The 20304-nt window shown below is 36.9% G+C and overlaps 2 protein-coding genes across 3 annotated transcripts in view; both read right to left on the bottom strand.

Annotated features, from left to right (window-relative positions):
- Positions 1-676: 676 nt before the first annotated feature.
- On the bottom strand, positions 677-7497 carry arf2b (ADP-ribosylation factor 2b). Its single transcript, XM_056450143.1, has 5 exons — positions 7391-7497; positions 5229-5384; positions 4945-5055; positions 4675-4799; positions 677-1664 (listed from the first exon to the last, which is right to left on the bottom strand). Exons 2-5 carry the CDS (start codon positions 5374-5376, stop codon positions 1503-1505), a joined length of 546 nt encoding a protein of 181 aa, XP_056306118.1. The 5' UTR covers positions 5377-5384; positions 7391-7497; the 3' UTR covers positions 677-1502.
- Positions 7498-7596: 99 nt separating this feature from the next.
- The window catches only part of LOC130218104 (uncharacterized), a 25509-nt gene continuing 12801 nt past the window's right edge, over positions 7597-20304 (bottom strand). For both annotated transcript variants that reach the window (XM_056450141.1, XM_056450142.1), the window contains exons 9-15: positions 18346-18509; positions 17742-17892; positions 14715-15353; positions 11982-12073; positions 9839-9953; positions 9653-9759; positions 7597-8144 (exon numbers count right to left, since the gene is read on the bottom strand). In XM_056450141.1, coding sequence (XP_056306116.1) covers positions 7941-8144; positions 9653-9759; positions 9839-9953; positions 11982-12073; positions 14715-15353; positions 17742-17892; positions 18346-18509 — 1472 coding nt within the window. In that variant the 3' untranslated portion in view covers positions 7597-7940. The remainder of the gene's footprint in view (positions 8145-9652; positions 9760-9838; positions 9954-11981; positions 12074-14714; positions 15354-17741; positions 17893-18345; positions 18510-20304) is intronic.

Here is a 20304-nt window from a genome sequence, read left to right on the forward strand (position 1 = left end):
TGTTTTCCTACTAAGGAAGTCAATCGTTACAATTTTTTTCAAAATACTTTCTTCTGTTGAAATTAATACACATTTTGAAGAAAGCTTAAAACCTGTAACCATTGACTTCCATAGTATTTGTTTTTCCTACTATGTAAATCAATGGTTACATGTTTCAGCTTTCTTCAAAATAGTTTCTTCAGTTGAAAACAAGACATTTTGAAGAAAGCTGAAACCCTGTAACAATTTACTTCCTTAGTAGGAAAATACTGTGGAGGTCAATGGTTACACGTTTTCAGCTTCCTTCAAAATATCTTTTGTATTAAACAGGAGAAAGAAACTATTTTGAAGAAAGCTGAAACCTGTAACCATTGACTTCCATAGTATTTGTTTTTCCTACTAAGAAAGTCAGTCGATGGTTACAGTTTTCAGCTTTCTTCAAAATATCTTCTTCACTGTTCAACAGAAGAAAGAAACTCTGAAAGGTTTAGAAGCACCCAAGGGGAGTAACTATTCATTTTTGGATGAACTATCCCTTTAAGACTTAATTTTTTTCTCTGATTATTAAAGTCCCTGACTAGACCGTTCAGACAGATTTCGAAAGCATTATAGGGGTTCATCTTAACTTTAGTTTTAAACAACATATTAACAACCCACAGACTCTCTGGGACGCACAGAATGACGATAAAGCAGTGTATGTATATATGTCATATATGATGTTTTTAATTGAAATCAAATCCAACAGTTTGGTGGCAGGGGGAATGTTCAGCAGTCTGTGATTGTGCTTGGGGTTTGTGTGGCGGCTGGAAATCGGTAGTGTACAGCAGGAAACCCCCACAGCTCCACTACCACATTCGGACACATTCACTAAATAAAACTAGGAGCCCAAAAAATAAAACAGCACGATTTCCAAATGATGAAGAAAGAACGATCAAGGATGCAGAAATCGGAGCGAATCCATCCTGACCTGATACAGGTTACAAACAATGCTTTATTATTATTTGTTTTGTTCTCTTAAGATACAGGGCAGGTTTTTAAATCTCAATTAAGTGCACGGGTCAGATATTCAGCAGGCCTTCAATACTAGCTGTTATTTAATTTATTGCAGTAAGGGTTTTTTTTTAGACACCCTTGCTTCTTTCTTCAGCATGTGGAAACCACGCGTGGAGCAAAGTTTGTGAGGGGGGAACAAAAAAAGAAGTATGTGTATAAAAGGCACGCCAGGGTCAATCCCAAACCAAGCAAACAGACAGAGAAGCCTTCATACACACACGAACACGCAGAAACGTTACATTCCAGCATGCATACCGAAGAGAAACGCTTCACTATGCACACAAACACAGTCCCAATCAGCAATGCCCAAACCTTAACCAATGACGGAGGGGATGAGGGATGTAGTTTGGGTCAGTACTGGAGCTGTGTGTGTGTGGGTCTCCCTCTCTCAAACACGCGCACAAAACACGCACACCTACCCAATCGCGCAACAACAAACACACACACAGATTTGGAGGCTGCAGATGAGCTCATTTCTGGTTCTTCAGCTGATTGGAGAGCCAGTCCAGGCCTTCGTAGAGCCCGTCTCCACTGGTGGCGCAGGTGGCCTGGATGTACCAGTTACGGTGACGGAGAGCATGGAGACCCAGTTTATCTGTAATCTCAGCTGCGTTCATGGCGTTGGGAAGGTCCTGTGATGGACAGGAGACAAAACATTAAAAAAATAATTTAAATCACTGAGATTCAGAGACAAGCACACGATATGTGCATCAAGTAAAATGCTATTTACAATTTTAATCATTCATTCATTTTCCTTTGGCTTAGTTCATCAGGGGTCAGCACAGCGGAATGAACTGCCAACTTATCAAGCATATGTTTTACACAGCGGACGCCCTTCCAGCTGCAACCCAGTACTGGGAAACATCCATTCACACGCATACACCACAGCCATCTTATTTTATTCAATTCATCTATAGCGCATGTCTTCGGATTGTGGGGGAAATCGGGGCAGCCGGAGGAAACTCACACCAACACAGGGAGAACATGCAAAATTCTTCACACAAAAACACCAACTGACCCAGGCGGGGCTCGAACCAGCACCCTTGTTGCTGTCAGGCGACAGTGCTAACCACTGAGCCACCGAGTCACTCTCCATTTACAAGTTATTTCATGCAATTCTGAGTGGGCCTCACACTGGTGACTGTCTGACACTTTAACCGACACTTCAACCGGTATTTGCACCAGGCACTTTCTTACGATCACTCCACTCCATATCACAGAAAACTAATATTATTATGAACAAACTATTAAAAGCATTTCGGTCCCATTTTGATAATACACAGATAAAAAGCTCTCTTGAGGTCTATATAGGACTGCTAGTGATTTCCTTTCTATCCTCCTTAATTCTTATTGGAAAACAGCTTTAAAACAATGCGTTTGTTATTTTTATTTGTCTTTAAATACTTTTACTTACTGTATTTTAAGTTCTATAAACAAGCTCTTTAAGATCTTTAACATTTGTATGTGATATGACACTTATGTTATCTGACTAAACAATAAAAAAAAGCATTTTAGTAAAACAAAGTAAAGCTGAAATAAAGAAAAATCTAAATAGTAAATAATATAAAAAATAGACAGAAAGATGGAAAGACGGATGGAGAGATGGAAAGACAGATAGAAAGATGAAGACAGATAGAAAGAGAGAGAAAGAAATAGAAAGATGAAGACGGAAGAATGGAAAGACAGACAGAAAAAAATTAAGACAGATAGAAAGATGGAAAAAAAGGCAGATGGAAAGATGGAAAGGCAGATAGAAAGGCAGACAAATAGATAGGCAGACAGAAAGATAGGCAGACAGATAGATAGGCAGACAGACAGACACAGACAGACAGACAGATAGACCGACAGAAAGATGGATCAAAAGATGGAAAGGCAGATCGAAAAATAGAAAGACAGACAGATAGATAGATAGAAAAACAGGAAGACATAAGATACATGGAAAGACTGAAAAGATAGATGGAAAGACCGATAGAAAGATTGAAAAACAGACAAAGATGGAAAGACAAAGATGGAAAACAGATAGAAAGATAGATAGATGGAAAGGCAGATAGAAAGACGGAAAGGCAGATAGAAAGGCAGATAGAAAGATGGAAAGTCAGATAGATAGGAAGACAGATAGATAGGCAGACAGATAGACAGGCAGACAGATAGATAGGCAGGCAGACAGATAGATAGGCAGGCAGACAGATAGACAGACACAGACAGACAGATAGACCGACAGAAAGATGGATCGAAAGATGGAAAGGCAGATCGAAAAATAGAAAGACAGACAGATAGATAGATAGATAGAAAAACAGGAAGACATAAGATACATGGAAAGACTGAAAAGATAGATGGAAAGACCGATAGAAAGATTGAAAAACAGACAAAGATGGAAAGACAAAGATGGAAAACAGATAGAAAGATAGAAAAATGGAAAGACAAATAGAAAGATGGGAAGGCAGATGGAAAGATGGAAAGGCAGATAGAAAGATGGAAAGGCAGATAGAAAGATGGAAAGGCAGATAGAAAGATGGAAAGGCAGATGGAAAGGCAGATGGAAAGGCAGATAGAAAGGCAGACAGATAGATAGGCAGGCAGATAGATAGGCAGGCAGACAGATAGACAGACACAGACAGACAGACAGACAGAAAGATGGATTGAAAGATGGAAAGGCAGATCGAAAAATAGAAAGACGGACAGATAGATAGATAGAAAAACAGGAAGACATAAGATACATGGAAAGACTGAAAAGATAGATGGAAAGACCGATAGAAAGATTGAAAAACAGACAAAGATGGAAAGACAGAAAGATGGAAAACAGATAGAAAGATAGAAAAATGGAAAGACAAATAGAAAGATGGGAAGACAGATAGATAGATGAGAAGACAGAAAGATAGATGAGAAGACAGCTAGATAGATAGATGCTGGGTTCCACACAATCAATTTGTGTTGGGACAAAATGAATTAAGCTAGCTTATTACTTTTTACAAATTTAAGTGGATTGAACATAAAAGTAAACTCAAAAAACCTCCAAAAAAAACTCAAGAACTGTGTTATTTCGGCTCATTTTAAATTAGTTTAAACAGCTAACATATTTTTGTAATAGTTTGTAAAATCTATTTAAAAAAAGATTTAAAACACTGTAAAATTTGTGTAATAGACAAAAAAAATCTGAAAAGAAAAGCAAAAAATGTAACTGCATGAACTGTTGACCTTTAATGTCAATGACACAAGAGTTGGGTAGAATTTAATTCTCACTTTAAATGTTTATTTATTCATTACATATTTATTGCCACATCAGCAAATTATGGCTATTTCATGGCCAAATTGATATACATTAAAATATTACATGATAAAAACAAATTTGTATTATACTAAAAAAAGTTACTTGAACAAATATATAAAATAGAAATAGATAAAATTCACACAAACATTTATTCAAAGTTAAATATGATTTTTCAGTTCTATTTTTGATTAAAAATTTTTTTAAACTCTTTCTGGTGGTACGTTTTTAAAAATGTCCCACTTTAAATGTTGACAATCATCTCAAAATTCATGACTATGCATGAAAGCCTGAGGAGTTGCTTTTATTATTAGCATATATTATTGTTTCATAACACCCTGGAAAAATCTCCAATAACTCAAATAAGTGATGCTCACCTGTTTGTTTGCAAAAACGAGAAGTACAGCATCACGCAACTCGTCTTCTGCCAACATTCTTGTCAACTCCTCCCTGGCTTCATTTACTCGTTCCCTGTCATTACTGTCCACTACGAAGATCAAACCTGCCGCCAAAAGAAAAAAAAAAAACAGGAAAATCATTACATGAATAAACCCTGAATATAATTCTTCAATGGCAAAAATCCCTGTCAATATTCTATCAGTGTGCTTCAAATAACACATTAAGTCAGTGATTCTTGGCTCTCGTACCTTGAGTGTTCTGGAAATAGTGCCTCCAAAGTGGTCTGATTTTGTCTTGGCCACCAACATCCCAAACCGTGAAACTGATATTCTTATACTCTACCGTCTCTACGTTAAAACCTGCAGGAACAGAAAAAAACAAAAAATGCAAACTTAGAAGTGTAGACAAAAGAGTTTTGTGCAAATCAAGGTCAAACTGTGAGATAACCAGCCTGACAGAGAGCGTTACAGGATAACAAACGCTGCGAGAATCAAATAACAGATGTGATAACAGATGCTGTCTTCAGTCGTACCGATAGTGGGAATGGTGGTAACTATTTCTCCCAGCTTGAGTTTATACAGGATGGTGGTTTTACCGGCGGCGTCGAGACCCACCATGAGAATTCTCATCTCCTTCTTCCCGAATAAACCCTTAAACAGGTTCGCAAAGACATTCCCCATGCTTCACACTGCAAAACAAAAAATAAATAAACATTTCAAAGATTAAAATTAAAGAACACAAAATGCAGACATTTCTGATGTTTTGCTTTTTATGAGAGTATTTCATTCTGAGTTACAAAACAAGATGTGATATTCATTTAATGATTTTACACAACATTTGGCATGGGCCGGTATGAGATTCTGACGGTATTATAACCATGGATGAAAAAATAATTAAAAAATAAATCACTGTTTCACAGTATTGTGAATCCGATTGCTTCTCTGGGTAAAAAAAAAACTAAAACTTTTTCCTCTTTGAACAAAATAAATTTTATTTTGAGAAACTTTTTGGAGCAAAAATATTTTGGAGCAGTAAATACGTCAGGCTAAATAATTCACATGAATCATTGACTTCTGCTGTCTTTATTAGTTTCAAAAACACAGATTTCTTTCATCTTGAAAAGGCTTGTTTGGACATCTTTTCTGCTGGAGATACTGTTGTCCTAAAAACTTTAAACTAAATTTAAAACCAAACTTACATATACATATAGCAGAAAATGTTGGTAGTTTTAAAACCCTGACTTTTCCAAACCTTGAAAACAATTATCGTCCCACGCCCACACAACATACTAACTATCATAAATGTTCATAAACATGTAGATGAAAAAAACGCCCTGATGTCATCTAAAATCAGATATAGTTTTTTGTGAGTTTGAATGAAGCAAAGTGTACAAAGGAAACACCAATCTCTGTCTTGAAAACTAGAATAAATACTGGAGTATCTAGGCTTCAAACCAATGCAGATTATTTTCAGTAACTCTTGAAAATATATAACATCACTTGAATGACTAAAAACTGCTAACATTTAAAAAATTGTGTTAATCAATCTGTCAAAAAAGACAAAAATGTCAAATCAAATGTGTTAGAAACAATGCTTGGTATAAACAGCCCGTCAATATTCCATCTAAAGTTTAACTAAACGATTATCCGATTTAAAAATAGAAAAATCACTGTATTTAATTTTTTACATAACCATGGACAGAGTGTACAGCTCATTAGCTTTATCCTGGAATCTAAACACAAACGATTTAATATGTTTTACAGACAGAATTTACAATACTAATACAGAATGTCTGAGGCATTTAGACGTCGTTTTAAACAAAGCAGATTTCTTTCATCCTGAAAAGGCACGTTTGAAGATCTTTTCAGCTGGAGATACTGTTGTCCAAACCGCGGTATACCTTGAAAACAATTATAGTCCCATGCCTACACAACTTACTAACTATCATAAATATTCATAAGCATGTAGAGGATTGTAAGAATGCTCTGACGTCATATTAAATCAGATACAGCTTTTGGTGTTGAATGAATCAAATTGCACAAAGGAAACACCAATCTCTGACTTGGAAACTAATATAAATACTGGAGTATTTAGGCTTCAAACCAATGCAGATTATATATATATATATATATATATATATATATATATATATATATATATATATATATATAGTCACTTGAATGACTAAAAACTGCTAAAATTTTAAAGATGCTCGAATTTAGTGTTAAAAAATCTGTAGAAAAATCATCAAACGTGTTTGAAACAGCGCCTGGGATAAACTGACAGGCCGTCAATATTTCATCTGAAGTTTAATTAAGCTATTATACGATTTAAGAACAGAAATGACTGTAACGTTATTTGTTTTTTTACATAACCATGGACAGAGTGTACAGCTACCATTGGCTTTATCTAGGAATCTAAACACAAACAATTTAATATGTTTTACAGACAGAATTTAAAATACTAATACATAACGTTTGAGGCATTTTAGACGTTGTTTTAAACAAAACAGGTTTTACAGAAAAATCATCTTTAGCAGATTAGCCGACTAGCTACATACAAGATAAGAGCAGCCAGCTGGACCTTCGGATGACGTTTTTGCTATTTCTGCCCCAGTAATTAAATGACTAAAGAGATTAAATTAAAACTCAATAAGTGAGAATGTTTATCATGAAGACTTTTTATAAAAATCACCTCTAAACCGGGACTTCTCGGGTTTTCTGTCTCCACCGCTTTAGCGCACCGCTGTCACTGCAAAATGGCGTAAGTCGTAACTCAACACACCGGCTTGAAACTCCCCGCCTACTACAATAATCTGTCCAATAAGGAATGCGGAACAATCCTTAATCCCGCCTTTAACGAGTGAAATCGAATCAGAATGAGCGACAGATCCGGTTGGATTTGGGAAATGAGGAAGTAAGAACTTCCGATTTATTGTAGTGACTGTACACGCCTTAGTTTACATTACACAGCACTGCAAGAGCGCTTTTCTTTATGCATAAAATGTATTTATGAATTTTATATAAAATCATTAAGTGTACACATGTATACATAAGAATTATGTTTAAACCTGGAAAACAAAGCTATCAGTACAACAAATTTACAACATATCTGTACAATTGCATTACAATGTGACACCTTAGGATCGCTTAATCAACCAAAATTACTGCAATTCATTTAAATACATGTAGTATGAGCATAAAAAATGAATGGAATGAGATGTATAAAAATGGATCTATTTTTGCTAGAGTGCCACTGTTGAGCAGGTATCTGAAAGATCATCATATTCCTGCAGCTCTAGTTTTCCATCTCTGATCCTCCAATCCCAGCTGGGACTGCCGTCTGGAGCGGGGACACATTGCAACCACATGCCCGACTCCTGCACTTCTGTGTCAGGAGACACCAGCCGACCATCCAGGGTGGCCAAACTAAAGGTCCTTAAGGAGATCTGTGAGAGTAAAACAAGCAGCTTTAAGTACACATGGAGTCAAAACTAAACAAACTAATTTTGTTAGCTCACATGGCTAGTTTTGTCTTGAACAAATCATCTGTGCATGTCATTAAGAAAAACTAAATTGTTTGCCTTTGTAATCTAAAATTAAAATCTGAAAACGCACTTACTGTTTGTTTTTAGTTAAATTCACAGATTACTTCTGTCTGAGGCATTGGGTGTGGCTGACATATCCACGCCCCCCAGCTGTCAGTTTTGACAACAAAATGAAATGGTGAGGAGGAGGAGTCTGTAAGGTTGTAATAACTCCCTAAACTCTTTCCTGATCTTTCTGAATTAAACGCCTACTTTGCTACATCCAATCAGCTCGTAGTAGAAAAAAACAAGCCACGCCCACTATTTTCTTATTTAAAATTAAGTGTCACTGGGAACTGCAGACAATACAAAAAAAATGGATCCCAAACACACTGCTAATGTAATGAAATCATATTTGGAAAGAAAAACAGCTGATAAAACAAAGACAGTCATGAAATGGCCTCCACAGAGTCCAGACTTGAACGTTATAGTACAGTATGTATAGGCAATATTATAGACAGTATGAGATTCACCTTAAGAGGAAAAGAAAGATAGAACATGCTAAATCTAAGCAAGAATTCTTAGAAATTCTGAAAGATGCTTGATATTAAATAGTATATAATTTCAGAAAAGACTCAACAAATTCCTTTTGATTCCAAAAGTATTTTTGTTTTGAATATTGTGTACATTTCCCATATTTTCTGTTTGTATTTTAAAGGGTATAGTTCACCCAAATGTAATGACCCTGCGTTTACTCCATACCTTTTAGATAGATAGATTTGTGCAAAAGTCTTAAGGCTGATTTATTCGTACTTCTGGGTCAAGCGCACACATATGGTCCGGCACAGCCTTTGCGCAGTCGCATACCCCCAACATGACTGATGCCGACGCTGATGTGCACCTCTCAAAAAATGGAACTACATGCAGCAATGACGCATAGCGCAAGCTCTGTGATTGGTCGGCTTGGTAGTGCTGATGAGTGTGGGTGGGGTGAGAGCCGCGCGAACCTGTTGAAGTAAGTGTTTTCGAGTGTCGAGTCCTGTGAAGGAGCTCCACATGGAAACTTTTGTTTTGTGTTTACCTTATGATTAAAGTTGTTGCACGTCCGCCGGCTCCCGCCTCTGAATAAGTGAGTTTTAGCTACTTGTACATTAAGGTAGCGTTCAGAAAAAAAAAAAAACGGAGAAGTAACTCAACACAGAGGAACATAAAACCCTCACTACCCCAGCTAGCGTTTCAGAAGTGTTATTGCAGAGCAACACAAACAGCATACAGAAGTATAAATGCACGGCAACGTACAAGGCAATCGCCATGGGTGATGCCGATCACTCGATACAGAAGTATAAACCAACCTTTAGCCTGCCAAAGCTGGTGGTGGCCTAAGACTTTATCTTTAACATACTACTATACTTTAAATACATAAATCTCACCTGTTCACTGATTCCCACGGCGATGTGTCCAATTTTGACCTGTGGCCTCTCTCTGATCTTTAAACACTCCCCGCTTACATCTTCCACCCATATATCCACCCCAAGACCTGCATACGCACAAACCAACATACAAATGTAACTAAACAACTACAATAGCTGTGTATACGTACACTGATGGATCTCTACCTTCAAAGTAGCAAGAAGGCGTCTGATTGGTTGACACTGACCAATCCACATTAAAGCTTTGACCATCTGTGGTGCTGCAGGAGGAGAAAACCCCTGAGCTTAAATCATCAGAGTCCTTTAAAGAGAGAAAATAAGATTAAACCTGACTTTTTTATGCAAAGGTGGAAATATGTTCTATGCATTTGGACACATTGAAAATGAACTGATCAGTAAGGAAACCTTCACTTATTCCCAGCTGTATTCTTTGAAAATGTCTTTATTTCATCTATTGGTATTGTTATTTCTTTCATTATTTAAAGATTCAAGACACCCTGGAGTACTTTTTTGACATTTTAACAGATTTGTGTGTGTGTTGAGCATCATTTAAGACGATGTTAGCACCTGTCAGCTTTAATTGTGGGGAAAACTGGATAATATGGAGCTTTTGTCAGCTAATTTCATTTTCTCAGTTTAAAGTAGTTGATGAGGCGATATCAAAATCAGTGATGTAGCACGAATCTGCTAGTTGAGTGATGACGCGTCGATTTCTCATTATTATTCATAGCAGAGTTTTCTTATCCTATGAGAAGACCCTGCTTCTTAATTATTCATGAGAGCACATGCTTTCCGAAGGCAAGACAGACCTGCCAAGCTGTGGGACTGGGTGAGATCGCGTCCGGCGTTTATGAAGGGTCCTACACTATGTGCTTGTTTCCATGATTCAGGGTTTGTCATTCGTATGCTTTTCCCTGTGATGCTGTCATGGCCGATACAGCAAAGATGTTGGTTTGCAGCAAGCATTTTTGTCAGGAGAGCTGTACAAGAACTGGAGGATGGCGGACTTTGTCTTTTATCAGTTGAGTTCGTTACCATTCAGACACCGCCTATATCCATGCTGCTGTGTTCGCACATGTTTAAAATCCTCCAGATTAGGGCTAATGGTTGGAAGAGATATGGAAAAAGACCTGCTGCACTGCTATCCACTGTGTCTGAATTCAGACCCGGGGATCCAGGAGGAGAGAAGCCCTCCTCATTTATAGTGTTTACATGGTTATCTTTATAATGATATAACAAATTGTGGTTATGTGTATATTAATGTACGAATAACAAATGTAGCAGGACATTAAATTACTGTTTATTTCTTTGTATTTTAGCTTTGTAAACTATAAAATTATGGGTCTCCTCATGGTTTGTGTCTTATTTTGTGAGCCAACTGACAACAGTTGTTCACTCCCCTCTTTCTCCCCTGCTCTGCTGGCCACGCCCACTCCTCCTTCTGGTCGTAGCACTTCACGCTCATCGTGAAGCATTTTTTTAAAATTCTGAGGTAGACTTGAACCAAAAGAGAGGGGTTTCATGACCCTTTAAACTGCTGCTGGTTTTATGAAATATCTAGTTATTTGTTTGTAAATGGCTTTAAAGTGGATCTTTTATGCTTTTATGGATCTTATCGCTTTTATAAGGGGTTTAAACACAGTTTAACAGTCTGTGAACATAACCAGCCTCTAATGGTAACAATTAATTCTATTGATTATAATCACACTTCATAAAAACAGTCTGCAGAAACACTTTGATCAACATTCTCCCTTTGCGCGTGTCATTAGAGGGGGAAAGCCCCACCCATTAGTGACGATCTCTCCCTCATTAGCATAAACAGCTCTGAGTGAGAAGCAGCCATCTTTCGTTTGAGTTTTCACCTGCTAAGATCATGTCAATGACTCTAAGAGGATTATAAATGTTTTAGATGCACAAATGAACATTGGAGTTTCCATAGACTGACACATACTGAGACAATTTCCGTCCTTCACAAAGATAACAGTCCTGTTTTGAATCTGCCACTATGCTGACGCACAGGCATTTGTAGCTCCGCCCTCTTTTGAAAAGAGGACAATCTCATTTGAATTTAAAGTGACAGTCACCATAATGGCACAATTTTTATCTAAGCCTGAAAGTGTCAGTTTCAAAGAGTTATAACACATTATTTGTGTGATATTTTGAGCTGAAACTTCACATACACACTCTAGGTAAATCAGAGACTTATTTTACATCTTGTAAAAAGGAGCATTAGAGGTCCCCTTTAATGTATAAAAAAACTGAATTAAAAAAAGTCTTGCTGAAGGCACATTAACCTTCATAAAGCACAGTGTTATGTCCACATGTTTACCTCCTCTGAGAGATCTTGCTCAGAGTCGCAGCAGCTGGTGTGGCTAAGAGGTCGCGGTTCAGGAGACTCAGGTAAACTTGTGCCTTTTTGTTCTGTGGAGAACAAAAGAAAACTCATCAATAATGCAAATAGCTCGTCAGTATCGGCACATCTGATCTACTCTGTATTGTGTTTGAGACAAAGATGCTTCAAATGTTTATTTAAATCACAAACAAAATATTTGTGAACAAAATGAAATTATTAAGAACTTAATCAAGCACCTGACGCTAAACATAGACTCATGCTTAATATCATATTATTGAACAGTAAAATAATGTGGAAAAAGATGTGAGATGAAACAACTCGGGCGGTAAAGGTGGCAAATTATGAACATCGTGCCAAACGCTGTTAAAAACTTCCAAGGTGACGACATGTCATGTTTGGTTACTCTTTTAAAGCAAGTTTAAAAAATTTAATTTAACAATTAAACATGATGGGCGACACGGTGACTTAGTGGTTAGCACCGTCACCTAACAGCAAGAATGTTACTGGTTCGAGTTCCGGCTGGTTCAGTTGGCATTTCTGTATGGAGTTTGCATGTTCTCCCTGTGTTGGCATGGGTTTCCTGCAGGTGCTCCGGTTTCCCCCACAGTCCAAAAACATGCGCTATAGAAGAATTGGACGAACTAAACTGGCTGTAGTGAATGAGTGTGTGTGAGAATGAGAGAATGTGTGGGTGTGACACTGGATAACACTGAGTACAAAGCTAAAACAGGAAAACAATGAGAAATAAATAAAAAGACAATAAATAACTACTACTAATAAAAAGAAAATATGAATTAATTACTTAATGAAATAAATTACAAACAAATTGAATTTTATACATACAAGATAAATTCGCTTCACGTTTTTATACTTTTTTGTTGTAAACGTTTTGTAATGTAGTAAGTAGTAAAAATAAGTACCAATACTGCAGTAAAATGTACTCAAGAAAAAGCAAAAGTACATTTTTAAAAACTACTTAGTACATTTTAAGTACAATTCCTTTAAACAATTACAGTAAATTACAGTAAATATGAATATTTATTAGTGCTGTTAATTGCATCCAAAATAAAAGCTTGTATTTACATAAAATGTATATGTAAACTGTGCATATGTAATGTGCATATATATAAACACATACATATTTGAAAAAAAAATGTTCACTTATATTATAAATTAAACATTTATATCTAAAAAAAATAAATAGAAATATGCAAAAATAAATGTTTTTTTTTGTTTTTCATTCATTCATATTCTTTTCGGCTTAGTCGCTTTATTAATCTTATCCAGCTTATATATATATATATATTTTTTTTTTTGTCATTGAACTTTTTAATCGTATTTTAAACTTTTATACCCCACACAACATGAAATTCACAATACAAAATCAACATTCAGGAAAATAATGTAAACAAACTATAATAAAAAATAATAGCAAAACAAAAATTATAACAAAAATAAAATATAAAATAATACAATACAACAGACAGCCAAAATGACAACCCTTCAATTTTCTTTTTACATGCTCTCCAAATACTGCAAAAAGCTACCCCATTTCTGATTAAATGTATGCTTGGAGTCCTGAAGTCTTGCCAACATACATTCATATAATGCAGTCGAAGTCATCAGCTCAATCCAATCCTTAAAAGAGAGAGCATCTGAGTTCTTCCAATTTCACAGCACCAGTCTCACAGCAATAATACATCCTGCGATGACTAGTCCAGCCTGTGCTTTAGATATTCCGTTCTGTAGAGTGGACGTATCACCAAGAAGACAAACTCTTGGGGAATAAGGTAAAGGTTATCCCAGCCATTTCTCCAGGTTTTGAATAACTCTTGTCCAGAATGGAGCCACCAAATGACAGTTCCATATTAAGTGTAAAAAGGTGCCCACAGAATGACCACATTTCCAACAGTGGGTATTTTTCATTAATCCTATCCTATGCAGTCTTACTGGGGTCCAGTAATATCGATTAATTATCTTGTAATGTATGAGTTTACCCCTAGCATCTCTCACAGCGCCCCCTATACCAGAAACTACTGCCTCCCATTTAACCTCTTCAAATTCCACCTCCAGGTCTTTCTCCCAAATAATTCTTAAAGGATCACCTTTACATACCTTTTCCATACATGTTGCTTGCAGCAATCTTATAAACAAAATATGTAGTTTGTACCGACTTTGGCACATTTAGAAACCCTAATAAAACACTTTCTACTGCTCCTGCCTTTTATCCCACGCATCTTATCCTACTATGCAGCTGTATATACTTCCAGAAATCCCCTTTATCTAATAAATTGAACTGGTCTTTCAACTCCTGAAATGAATACAGAGCCCCCTGTCCATATAAATCATCATGTGTATATTTTTGTATATGCAGTTATGTTTTGTGTCAGGCATTTTATGTTGTGTTTGTAGTTTTGTTTTGTTTATGTCCAAAAAGATAAAAAAAACGAATGAAAACATGTTCATAAAAATAATTAAGGTAAAGTAACATAAAAAACATTTGCTGTCATGGCTGTCTGTCATATCGGGGTTTTTTTACAGTGCATTTATATGTGTTATTCTCCAGCACCTACAGTAGTCAACATATGAAGTGAATCAAAAATGTTTTTCAAAATTGTCCTCAGACAAGAACGGGTGTTGTTCAATAGTTTTAGGACAATTTTGATGACTTCAAATGTTGACTGAAAATGCTGAGCATCAGAGACTCACCACTCCTCCTCAACATGAGCGACTCTTCTTCAGACTCCGAGTAGCTGTCTTCGCTCTGCAGCTGAGCATCTTTGGGCCGGTAAAGTGTCTGGAGCTGTAAAAACGGCTCCCATTCCTGTGCCCGATCACTTCCCAGCTCTCGAAGACTCTCCAGATCACTCTCCACCTCTTCATCATCCACAAAGCTTCGCACGTCTCCATCCCAGCTCTCCGATTCCTCCAAAAGACTCCTGTCGTATCCTCCAAACACAACTCTCTTCTCCGTCAAACGCTCTGCCACTTTGATATTTTCATCTTCATGTGTTTCTTCGGCAGATTTAATAGATAATAAATCAGTCTGCCGTTCATTGTTTTCCTCCTCGCCCCAGAATCTGTCCATCCAGCAGCTCATCTTGTCTTTTTTGGGATTGTTCATGTTGGGACAATCCTCATCCCAATCGGTTTCCTCGGACTCCGAATCATCCTCATTGGCTGCGTTTTGTCTCCAAGTGCTCACCCAGTGGATTGTGGGAGCTGAAAGGTCTTCTGGGATGCTTTGAGGGCTCCATCCTGAATTTTGTGTGGTCGGATTTGGATAGTCCTCGATTGATGGTGCTGATTGTAGATTGGATGATGCTTCAGGATCAGAGAGCCCACATACTAAATATAGAGCATGATAAAGAGTTTAATGTGCAGTCCTGTTAAAGGCATAGTTCACCCAAAAAGGAAAATTCTCTCATCATTTATTCATTTGTTTCAAACATTTATGAAATTCTTTTCTCTGTTGAACACTAAAAGAAGATATTTTGAAGAATGTTGGAAACCGTTGACTTCTGTGGTATTTGTGAAGTAGTTTACTATGGTTAATTCAGTGGTTACTGGTTTTCAGCTTTCGTCATGCTATCTTTGTGGTCAACAGATGAAATAAATGTATTGGAATCACCTGAGGTGAATAAATAGTGTGACTAAAACTTTTAAAGTGAACTGACCCTTAAAGAAGATTTTTAAATGCCGTTTTTTTCAGCAATAATGCATAAAATTAATCAAAAGTGACCTTTAGAATATAACTTTATAATCATCAAAGAATAAAAAAGCATTACATGTTATAAAAGATCATGTGACACTGAAGACTGGAGTAATAGTGCTGAAAACCCAGCTTTACATCACAGGAATGTGTTTATTGTTCTTCTAGAGAAAGTTTTTTTTATTTATTTTGGCTGGAATAATAAAAAATAAAAAAAAATGTAAAAACTGCCAAGGTCAAGATTATTAGCCCCCTGAATATTTTTCTTTTTTTGATTGGCTACAGAAGGAATCGCTGTTGTCCAATGACTTAACTAATTACCCTAACTTACTTTGTTAATCTAATTAACTTAGTTAAGCCATTAAAATTACAGTTTGAACTGAATACTAGTATCTTTTCAAAATACACTCATCGGCTACTTTATTAGGTACATCATACTAGTAGCGGGTTGGTCCCCCTTTTGCCTTCAAAACTGCCTTAATCCTTCGTGGCATAGATTCAACAAGGTACTAAACATATTCCTCAGAGATTTTGCTCCATAATGACATGATAGCATCACACAGTTGCTGCAGATTTGTCGGCTGCACATTCATGATGTGAATCTCTCGTTCCACCACATCCCAAAGGTGCTCTATTGGAGTGAGCTCTGGTGACTGTGGAGGCCATTTGAGTTCAGTGAACTCATTGTCATGTTCAGGAGACCAGTCTGAGATGATTCGCACTTTATGACATGGCGCGTTATCTTGCTAGAGGTCGCCATCAGAAGATGAGTACACTGTGGTCATGAAGGGATGGACACGGGCCAGCAACAATACTCGGGTAGGCTGTGGTATTGACACGATGCACAATTGGTTCTAATGGGCCCAAAGTGTGCCAAGAAAATATCCCCCACACCATTACACCACCACCAGCAGCCTGAACTGCTGATACTAGGCAGGATGGATCCATGCTTTCATGTTGTTGACATCAAGATCTGACCCTACCGTCTGAATGTCGCAGCAGATAGAGACTCATCAGACCAGGCAACGATTTTCCAATCTTCTTTTGTCCAATTCTGGTGAGCCTGTGTGAATTGTACCCTCAGTTCCTGAAATACTCAGACCAGCCCGTCTGGCACCAACAACCATGCCACGTTCAAAGTCACCTAAATCACCTTTCTGATGCTCGGTTTAAACTGCAGCAGATCGTCTTGACCATGTGTACGTGCCTAAATGCATCAAGCTGTTGCCATGTGATTAGCTGAACAAGTGTACCTAATAAAGTGGCCGGTGAGTGTTGCTAGTAAATAGCTGTCATCATGGCAAAGACAAAAGAAAATTAGCCATTAAATCTACTGTGTTTCAAATTTTTGGTGAATTTTTGTAGCACTGTCGCCTCATAGCAAGAAGGTCACTGGTTCAAGCCTCAGCTGGGTCAGTTGGCATTCCTGTGTGGAGTTTGCATGTTCTCCCCGTGTTGGCATGGGTTTCCTCCGGGTGCTCCAGTTTCCCCCACAAGTCCAAAGACGTGGTATAGGTGAATGAGGTAATCTGAATGGATCGGATATTGTATCTAATGTTCAAAATATGGAGAGGATGACTTTTTCTTTAAAACTACAAATGGACAAATACCTCCAATATTGGGAGAAATGGATTGTACTTATGCCTTAACACTGTAAACTGATCTTTAAATGTATTTGCTAATGTAGGGAAATATTTGACAAGTCAAATGCTCATTTAATTTCCGTTGTTATTATATTTTACTTATTTAAAATAGAAATATAAAAAACTACTGTGTTAAAAAATCTGCTGATCTTCATGCAGTTAAAACACCTGGGAAATATTTGAAAAGGAATTTAAGGGCTAATAATTTGGTCTTCAAATGTATGATGCCACAAAAAAACAGTTAAAATGTATTTTACTTGATTTTTTTACCGATTTCCAAAATAAAAGAGACTTTTTTCCATTAACACTACTGAGCCCAGACTGGTGGCCAAATTCTACAAATTTTAGTCCAGCACAAACATTATCTAAGCCCACACAAACCTGCTCTAAGTGCTGTAATGCTCTTCTGCAGCAGCTCTGATGCCGAATCTCTCTCTGTCGGCTCCTTCACCAGTCCTGCTTTGATGACATCACAGGTCAAAGGGTCACAGTCAGGCGGAATCTCCCACAGAGGAGGAGGTTCACTCACGATCTGACAATCAGAAAACATTGCAGTCTTGAAAACACAGTCTTGTTCAGTTTTTGTTTCGGAAAATATGTTTATGATCTTAAACATTTATACAGTTGAAGACAAAATTATTTATTATTAATTAATTATTATTTTAAAATATGCTGCTTAACAGAGCACGGAAATATTTCACAGCACTTACTATATTATATCATTTTCTTTTGGAATTTCTTTTAGTTTCACTGAAATAAAAAACCTTTAAAAACACTGAAATTTTAATTCTTTTATATATATATATATATATATATATATATATATATATATATATATATATATATATATATATATATATATATATATATATATTTCATATTTATAAACATTAAACGTTTAATCAGTCTAACTCATTTCTAATAACTGATTTCTTTTATCTTTGCCATGATGACAGCGCACCCACCGTCTGCATGCTCACTTCACCTTCAGACAGAGCGGGTGAGGATAGTAGCGGGTCCAGGGCTGGTGTCCACTGAGCATGTGCAGCAACATACAGCAGCTGCTCCACACGTCAGCTTTAGCAGAGCGAGGGTCTCCACGGGCCACCTCTGGGGGCATATGAGACTCTGTGCCACGCAGAAGACTCCCTGCTCACACAACATATATAACGAGGTCATGATATGGATTGGTTCAATTAGGGATGCACAAAAAGTAACTTCCCACTACTCTAGAGCAGTGGTTCTCAAAGTGGGGGTCGCAAGACAATGAGAGCGGGGGGTGAAGGGGGGTGGGGGGTGGGGGGTTGATTTCTTGGTGATTTCCTAAAATCTCATATATTTTATTAAGCTATTAGAATTATCATATTTTATCCATAACTTGCAAATAGTTTTTAACTTATAATATAGGCGATGGTAGTGGCGCAGTAGGTAGTGCTGTCACAGCAAGAAGGTCGCTGGTTCGAGCCTCGGCTAGGTCAGTTGGCGTTTCTGTGTGGAGTTTGCATGTTCTCCCTGCGTGGGTTTCCTCTGGGTGCTCCGGTTTCCCCCACAGTCCAAAGACATATGGTATAGGGGAATTGGGTAAGCTAAACTGTCCTTAGTGTATGAGTGTGAATGAGTGTGTGTGAATGTTTCCCAGAGATGGGTTGCAGCTGAAAGTGCATCCGCTGCGTAAAAAAAAATGCTGGATAAGTTGGCGGTTCATTCCGCTGTGGCGACCCCAGATTAATAAAGGGACTAAGCCAAAAAGAAAATGAATGAATGAATAAACGATCTTATAATATATTTAATATTTAAAACATCAGCCGTTCAATTTTTTCCATTGGATTGTGACCCCTGGGGTTATTATGCTAGATTAACATCACAGCTATAACGATAGTTGCAGCAGATTTTACAGTACAATGTTAAACAATGTGACACCTTTACGGCACTCACGTACATTAAAAATAAAGGCCACAACTGATCAAGGAGGGCGATCTCCAAGTGGCTCCAAAATTAAACCAAGAATAGTCTTGTGCTATAAACATTGCGTTCACCATTCTCATTAAGTGAGATTAATATTAAATCAAACAAATACATAATGATTATAAATATATATATGGTTGTTAGACTGTTGCACTTTTTTGTGTCGTCATTAAGCTTGTTTATATAGTTCCTACTGGTGTGTGTGCACCATTATGTGCAGTATTTGTATGCTTATAACCACCTCCAAGCATAGAGGGGACTGCAAGTCACTGATGTTGTTATTATAGGGGTCACGGGCTGAAAAGTCTGAGAACCCCTGCTCTGCAGAACTAGCCAATTTTTTTCTGTTTTAAATAAATTGCACCGAACAACGATTGGACTTGTTTTATAGTGCGAATTATACATTGACGATCAGGGGGTCAACTTTTTCGGTAGTAGTATAGTAATACCATGGGTGATACATGCTTCAGTGAATAAAATTTATGAATGTATTTAAATTACGTCTAATTTATTAATAAAATTAGGGGGGGAGGGGTCAAATGTATATTTATATTATACATTTTTAAGTACTATTATTTAAGAAAGTTGATATTGAAGAAAGCTATTTCTTACTATTAAAGGGCTGACCCCCCATGCATCTTGTTTTGATGTGCTTCAGGAGGGATCAAGCGTTAAATAGGGGGGTCAATCCCCTCCAAACCTCCCTGTAATTCGCACCCTGACTCATTTAATATTTAATTGTCCAACATTTTAAGACAGACACAAAGTATGGTAAAAAAAATTATACTCAAAATAGATTTTTGCCTTACAGTATTTCTTTTAACATTAACTTTTATTTGACATATACATTAAGATATATATGAATTAATATTAATAATAATAATAATCATTTAAATAAATACATTTATGTATTTTTTGTTTGTTGATTGTTTGCTTTTATTTTTTACTTTTATTTTGTATTTATTTAAATTTATTTATT

The sequence above is a fragment of the Danio aesculapii genome, chromosome 24, assembly GCF_903798145.1.
Source record: "Danio aesculapii chromosome 24, fDanAes4.1, whole genome shotgun sequence".
Taxonomy (NCBI): domain Eukaryota; kingdom Metazoa; phylum Chordata; class Actinopteri; order Cypriniformes; family Danionidae; genus Danio; species Danio aesculapii.